At 39.1% G+C, this 7,863-nt stretch overlaps 1 protein-coding gene across 2 annotated transcripts; it reads left to right on the forward strand.

The window, feature by feature from the left end:
* The first annotated feature begins 4,772 nt into the window (after positions 1 to 4,772).
* LOC112797267 (uncharacterized) lies at positions 4,773 to 7,532 on the forward strand. 2 transcript variants are annotated; one of them, XM_025840114.3, is made up of 2 exons: positions 4,773 to 5,070; positions 5,709 to 7,532. In XM_025840114.3, exon 2 carries the CDS (start codon positions 5,709 to 5,711, stop codon positions 7,350 to 7,352), a length of 1,644 nt encoding a protein of 547 aa, XP_025695899.1. In that variant the 5' UTR covers positions 4,773 to 5,070; the 3' UTR covers positions 7,353 to 7,532. The 2 variants fall into 2 exon arrangements, with proteins under 2 accessions (XP_025695899.1, XP_025695897.1); XM_025840112.3 differs by having other exon boundaries at positions 4,775 to 5,118.
* The last annotated feature ends 331 nt before the right edge of the window (positions 7,533 to 7,863 follow it).

The following is a 7,863-nucleotide window of genomic DNA, read 5'->3' on the forward strand; positions in this document are numbered from 1 at the left end:
CCAAGTCAAAATCAAACCAGTATTCGAACTCGACCTCGGTCTTAGCATAGGCAGCATTCACAAGAAGCCTCATTGCGCCTTTGTCCTTGAAAGTGGGGGCAAAATTTGCTGATACGTGTCGAATGCAGAATGCCTGGTATGCAGCTGGAGGTAGCCAGCCCCCGTCGAGAGCCTCAAGTGCGGCCTTGATACCGTTATGCCTATCAGAAATAACAAGCAGACCTGGCTGTGGTGTCACGTGCTGACGGAGGTGGGAGAGAAAGAATGACCACGACTCAGCATTCTCACCCTCGACTAGTGCGAATGCAACAGGAAGTATGCTGGAGTTCCCGTCCTGTGCAATCGTTACAAGCAACGTACCCCCATACTTGCCATATAGGTGGGTGCCATCAATACTCATCAACGGCTTGCAAGGACGAAATGCCTCGATACACGGTGGGGAAAGTCTAGAACAGTCTGTGAAAATAAGCCTGAGACTCGTCTAGCTGTCCCCCAACTCGAACAGGGCTAGTCCTAAGCACTACAACAGAACCAGGCATGGTCACCTGCACTCCTAACACCCACCTTGGGAGCTCGTTGTATGACTCATCCCAGTCACCATAAATGACGGCAACAGCCTTCTGCTTCGCCATCCAGACCCTCCTATATGTCGGCCTGAACCCGTAGTGTGAGGCCGTCACATTTAGGAGCACCTTGATGCTGATGGATGCATCAGCCCTAACCATTGGCATAATGAAGGCCGATATCACATGATAATCCAAACTCCTGTGATCGCTAGATATGGAGCTGGCCAGACAAGTATGCGGTCCATTGTACCGTTTGACCTCCCAAATGCTCTTACACTGCCGGAGACTCAGTCGAATCAATCATGTGCACCCATTCCCGAACTCAGAACACTTGCCCACATACCGGTGATAATCAGACTCTACTACCTTGTACTGTACCCCTCGGCGGATGCTGTAAGTCTTCACACTTAACAGGGCCTCATCTTTATCCTGAAATTGCTGACCAACCTGGAACTATGTCATACCAGCAGACCCTTCTGTATCTCTAGCACCAAATCCAGCATGCTGCCCAGGTACCCTATCAGGCCTCATGGCATCCAGGTCCAAAGATGAAAAATGTGGAGGGTACTACTGTGTGCCAGAGCTAGAACCACCTCCCGCCCCTGCAGGCTCACTCGCTCCAATATCATCGCCACTGTCATCAGCAATCATATCCTGCTCGACATCATCGTCCTCTGGATCATCAAACAATCCATCTCCAACCCCAGCCGGTGCAACACACTATATAGAGGTCGGTATAAATTCCCCTGTTCCAACCTCGTCGCCAACACTGCCGTTGAGATCAACAGCGAACGAAGAGGAGGCGACAGGCTGGACGGGTGGCTCGTACGGAGGGACGGAGGAAGAAGCAACGGCAGGTCTGGAGCTAGAACCGGCAACCGTGGCTAAAGTGTTGGTATTCCGGTTCGAACCCCCCGAGCTGGATACCACATCAACCAACTTTGCCAATAGCTTTGGTGTCCTCACTTCGGGAAACTGCCGGCGACAATGAAACATGACCTGCAAGTCCTCATCACTCCCAATCGTGAAACAATCATACTTCACGGTATCTTGGAGCACCGTGATTGGAATGCGATAGAAAAACTTTTTAACCCTTTTCACACCTTCCAGAGCAAGTTTCATCAGTACAGAGCTAACAAGGTCATCAAAGCTCGTCGTAGAACTCACGATAATGCAGAGAGGATCCTTATCGGTGAACTTCACACCGGAACGATTTTTTCTCTTAATCGATCCTCTGTGGTGAACCAACACTAGAAAACTGTCCTCACTAGCCATCTGACCCCTCTCTAATGAGGGCAACTCACGTTCATCTCATATATATAGAGCTCTGGTACACACTAATTCGAATCATCCTCATTCGCACTATATATACGTAATTCGAATCAGGTCATTTCGAATTATGCCTTTCTTCACATTTCATACTAATTCGAATCACTAAAGTTCGAATTATGGTTACTACACTTTTGCTAGTAATTCGAATTGACTACATTCGAATTAAGCTTTCATAATTCGACCCAAGTAGCTTCGAATTACATGCAATCTTCCTTGTGCATAATTCAATCCATATTGATTCGAATTACGTACAATTGTAATTCAAATTTTGTTGCTTCAAATTACATTAAAATGCCCATTGGTTGATTGCTGAAACAATTTTCGTTTTGGCTGATATGCGTAATATCTTCCTCAGCCTGGCTTAAATACGTTTTTTACCCTAATTTTTATTTAATTTATTTTTTATGATAAATTTTAAATATTTAATAATTATTTATTTTTATATTTTTAAAATTAAATATTAATTTTTAATTTTTTTAATAAATTAGACAAATATTTTTAGACATCATAATCATTACTAAAAATTCTTTTATAGATACAATCTCTCTCATTTGACTTGGAGACAATAATTATGGATTAATCTCTACATACAAGTGTTTTGCACTTATAAGCTTTACAAGCCTGAAAAGAATGCGCTGTCTCTTTAACAGACTTTTAAATCAATTCAACTCAATTAACGTGCAAATATATAACTTCCATTTTCAAAAGATTTCGTTTCTTTTTTCGAATTTCTTGCCAAATTTGTTGGATCTTCTTCTTGCTTCATTTTTTTTCGATTTTCATGGTTTCTGAAATCAAGCTTTGAAATTATTTTGAAGATAATGGAACTTCAGAAATACACCCAAACGATTATAGAAATATACTCAAATGATTACAGAAATACACCCAAACGGTTATAGAAAAGATTACAGAAATACACCCAAATGGTTACAGAAATACACCCAAATGATTACAGAAATACGCCCAAAGGATTTAAGAAATACACCCAAAACATGGGAGAGAAGTATATTTCTTATTGAAATCTTTTAATTATTTGGCTGGTTAAAAATGAGGCACATGGCAAAGACAATCTAAAAAAAATCTAGAAGAACAGTAAAACAGTACCTTGAATAATGTTTATTCATTTTTTCTGGTGATTTTTTTATGGAGATTTGTATTTTTTGGAACGTGTCTTCAGAATTGTAGTTTATTTCGAATGTCACTTGAATCTTGACGGTTTGTATTTTGATTGAGGAAGAAGAGGAAGAGTGCGGCATCATGAACGCGTGCGTTGGACGCTCGATTTTAAAGGAGTGGTGTGCGTATTTTTTTTTCTTGGATTTGGGCCAACTTATATAATTTGTAAACCAAAAAGACTTGTATGTGTAGTAGGGGTGGCAAGCGGGGAAGCCCGCCCCGCCCCGCCCCGCCCCGCCCCGCCCCGCCAGAAGCCCGCCCTTTGGCGGGCTGGCCCGCCCCGCCCCGCCTAATTAGGCGGTCCTAGAATCCTAGCCCGCCCCGCCTAACTGCGGGCTGGCGGGCTGGCGGGCTAAGCCCGCCAAAGCTCCTCTTTTTTTTTACTATTAACTACTAAGTAATATATATAATTTCACAACCATATTAATAAATTTATAATTTCTAATGGCATAAAAAATTATATTTTTTATATTCACAAACATTAAAGTCTTTGTAATTATAAATATCTAATAAATATAATTATAAACCAAATTTTCATTCAAAATATAAGTATAAATATTCTCTCCAAAGCAAAATAAACATAATCCAAAACATAATTATAAATATTGTCTCCAAAATAACATAAACATAATTCAAAACACTCAATTTTTATCTTCATACTCTTGTAAGTTAGGTTGGGGGAAGTTAGGTTTTAGGAAAAAAATTGCAAAAATACCCCATCACTAAAAAAAACCTTAGCCCGGCGGGGAAGCCCGCCCCGCCCCGCCAAAGCCCGCCAAAACCCGCGGTTTAAGCGGTGCGGGTTAGGCGGGCTTTTGCTATTTGGCGGTCTCGATTTTCCAGCCCAGCCCGCCTTTTTTGGCGGGTTACACGGGCTGGCCCGGCGGGTTTAGGCCCGTTTGCCACCCCTAATGTGTAGTAGGCCTCAATAATTATTAAGTGGTTTTCATTCTCATTTTTTTATTATTTTTGTAAGATAGATCTCAATTAAACTTTAAAATAATTTTTAAAATTATCTATTTAAGTATTTATACTAAAAATATTCTAAAATTTTAATTGCATCATAAAAAGTTTTTAAAATTAAAAAATAATTTATCATGTTAATTTATACTCATTTTTCATAGAATTACTTGTCATACACTCACACTATGAATAATGTGACACATATCTTTTTATATTGAACTAAATAAAACATTACTTTAGCTTTTGCACTAAATATTTGATAAAACAACATCATTTAACTTTAATGAACCATAAACTATTTTATCCCCCACAAAAAAATGTATAATCATTAAACGATGTCGTTTTAACAAGTACTTAGTGCCAAAAATAAAACAACGCCAAAAAATGTATTAAATTTATAAAAAGTAACTTGATAGAAAAAGTCTTAAAAATTAACATGATGCAATTTTTTTAATTTAGATACCGTTTGTAGTACAATTAAATTTTTAGAGATATATTTTTTTTTTAAGAAATTAATCTCAAAAATCACTTTAAAACTTAATTCAATATAACTTTATTGTTGAATAATAACTAATTTTTAAATTTATTTTTCAAAATTAAACTCTAATAAATATATTATTTAAAATAAGGGAATTCGAACTCTAATTATTTAGTAAATAAAAACAAATCAATAAATAATAACTACTTCAAAAAAAATAAACCAGTAAATAACAACAATAACAGCAAAAAAATAACAAAAAAAAAAAAAACCATTAACGCAAAAGAAAATGGAAAAAAGAAAGAAACGTGGTGGTCGTGCGGAAAGGGGTGAGCGTAGAGTGAGGTGAGATTGATGTTTGTTCGAACAAGCCAAAGTCACCGCTCATAAGTCATGCCTCTCAAATTACATCGCTAAAGCTACCTCCTCCTCCTTCTTCTTCTTCTTCCGTTTCGTTACATTCATCAAAATTAAACCTCCTTACTCTTAATCTAGCCCCTTATTCCCAAATCGTTCGAAGATCTATTCGCTTTTCTTTTTTCTTTCAGTAACTGGGTAATTTTTCTCACTCTTCAATTCCCATTTGCTTCTCAGTTCAATCAGGCAAGTTTTTATTCAAAGTTTCGTTCTTTATGCCGTTCTAACATTGCCCATATTCTTATCGAAGCTTTCTATCTTCTCGGTATTGCGTATTTGTAGCAATTTCGTTGTTTCTTACCCCTTTGTAAGAGGGGAAAATGTCTTTCCTTTTTTTTTTGTAAAAAAATGTAATTAATTGCTTGCATTTTATATTTATATTTTTTCCTTATAACTGGGGAATCGGTTTTTTTCCCCTTTCAATTAATTGCATTGCGATCTTAGTCATATATGTGATTATTTTGTCGGAAAAAAATGTTCTTTCTTTTCCTTTGCCACTATTCTTAACTAATTTATTGTGCTTGTAATCACATTTGATTCTTAGTTGATACTTATTAAACTTACAATTTACTCTTGTTTGAACACTACTCCATGTTTTATTGTTATGTTGGGGGGTTCATTGTGTGATTTTTGTCATGTATATTAGTTCTAGTGATAAGTGTTTATGTTTATTTTAATGCCATGTTCAATGTTGAGACAATTTTTGTTTTGTTGCCCTGCTGTGAATGTATATTACTAGAACTATCTTTGATTCTCTTCATTTTGTCGGGTTTCAGATGTCTGCGAATTCCGAGAATGTTGGGGTTTGTTCTCTTTGCCAGAAGGCATTATCTCCTGATAATGAGATGACAAGTGATCCTGCAACAGTTGGTGTATGTGGTGATTGTAAATTTTTATTGCTCGAGGACTATGGGAATCATATGGTTACCCCTCAGAGCATGCAAAGAAGGTTTAGAGGCCGGTTCAGGCGCAACAGCTCTGAGTCGGTTGACAACATGGTTAATAATTTGAGGCAAAGCAGATCTGCGACTGCTTCTTTGGAGGACGTTCAACAAATTGTGGAGGGGGATGCCGCTGCTTGGTCGACGCAGCATGCTAGTTTACATAATACCCCTAGTGGTTCTAGGAGATGGAGGCGGGTTCTCTCTGATACCGACAGCGATGGTTTTGATAATTGGAGCTCACTTTACGGTGAAAATGAATCAAATGAAAGCTTTAGACGGTATAGGATTCCTCATGGTGAGACTGATTCCCTCTCTTTCAGTGTTTATGGAGGTGACTCAGATGTCTCTGTGGATAGACATAGTATTATACATAGAGGAATGTTTGGTTTACCGGATGTGGGAGATGAGTTTGATAGTGACACCGATATAGATCCAATGCATGCTGGTGTCAGTCACTGGCACTCAGATGATATGGAAGATGATGAGGAAGAGGAGGAGGACAATGAGGACGATGATGATGAGGAGGAGGAGGAAGAGGATGTCGAACGGGAATGGGAAATAGCTGATGCTGTAGAAGCGGAAGCCACAGCTCGGCTTCAAATGTTTTTCACCTCAAATTCGAGTGCAAGTAGGGGTAGCAATGTACGGGTACAAAGGTTTGATTCCGCTGAATCTGAGGTGGTCCAAATGGTCAGTAACTGGGGAGCTGACTTGGAGGATACTGGCTTACATCCCTATGGTGCCAACTTTGGGGACTATCTCGATGCTAGACAATTCGAAGATTTTCTTGAGCATCTTGCTGAGAATGACAATTCGAGACGAGGAGCACCTCCTGCATCTTTGTCATTTGTGAACAATCTTCCCCGCGTAGTCGTTGACAAGGACCATGAGAAGCATGGTGAACTAGTTTGTGCCATTTGCAAGGATGCATTGGTACTTGGGACTGAAGCTAGTCAGCTTCCATGCTCTCACCTTTATCATGGAAGTTGCATTTTACCGTGGTTGAGCACACGGAATTCATGTCCTCTCTGTCGCTATGAGCTTCCAACTGATGACAAAGATTACGAAGAGGGAAAGCAGAATGGTGTTCTTCAACATGTAAACCATGACAGGCAGCAACTAGAGATGGTGGATGTGGATGATAGTTCCTCTGATGTCTCTGTCTTGGCTGAAGTAAACGAAGCAGATAGTATTAGTCAAAGTGTAATACATCATACAGAAGTTGTAAGTTCGAATTCTTCCACAAATTCTTCGGCGGTAAGAGGTGGTAGAGGAAGATGGTTTTTTCTTGCCGCGGCTCCAATAGTTAGTTTAGTTGGCATTGTGCTTGTCCTGTGGTTAGGTAACTCACAGATTGAAGGGAATAGGCATCTCAGCGGGCGCAACATGTCCGCACAAGATCATCATACGGTTAATGTTTATGCCACACCCGTCCAAAGGGAGAGCAGAAGCAGAAGATGGTGGTGCCCTTTCTAAGTACTTATCCAATTGTTTAAGAATAATAATTCCTTATTGTAGCCACTAGGGATTGGAATTTTAGCTGACTCTCTGTTTCTGGGGTGCTTTGTGTTCTCACTAATTTCAGTAGTATGTATAGAGTATAGACTAGTGTTTGTAATAACTAATAACCTTATAACACGATCTTTATTTCTTGTACCTGCTCTCTCTCTCGTTTGTGCTTCAATGACACAAAGCCTATATAGTTGATGATCCATCCTTGATGATTACTGTGATGGACTTAATTCCTTAAACTCCAGAAGTGGATGCTGTTTGTGACAAAAGTTTTAGGTTGAGATGCACCAGTGTTACTAAAAATATTGTAGAGGTGTTAATGATGGAAACTCTAGAGTGGGTGTCCATTGACATTTGATGCTGAATAAAGGGTGGAGAGTTATGTTCTCATTATTGTAATGTTTGTCACCAGATAACTAATAAGACAGGTTTCTTAATAATCATTTGGATGTTCATTGAAATCTTAATCACTAGG

The sequence above is a fragment of the Arachis hypogaea genome, chromosome 4 (assembly GCF_003086295.3).
Source record: "Arachis hypogaea cultivar Tifrunner chromosome 4, arahy.Tifrunner.gnm2.J5K5, whole genome shotgun sequence".
NCBI lineage: Eukaryota > Viridiplantae > Streptophyta > Magnoliopsida > Fabales > Fabaceae > Arachis > Arachis hypogaea.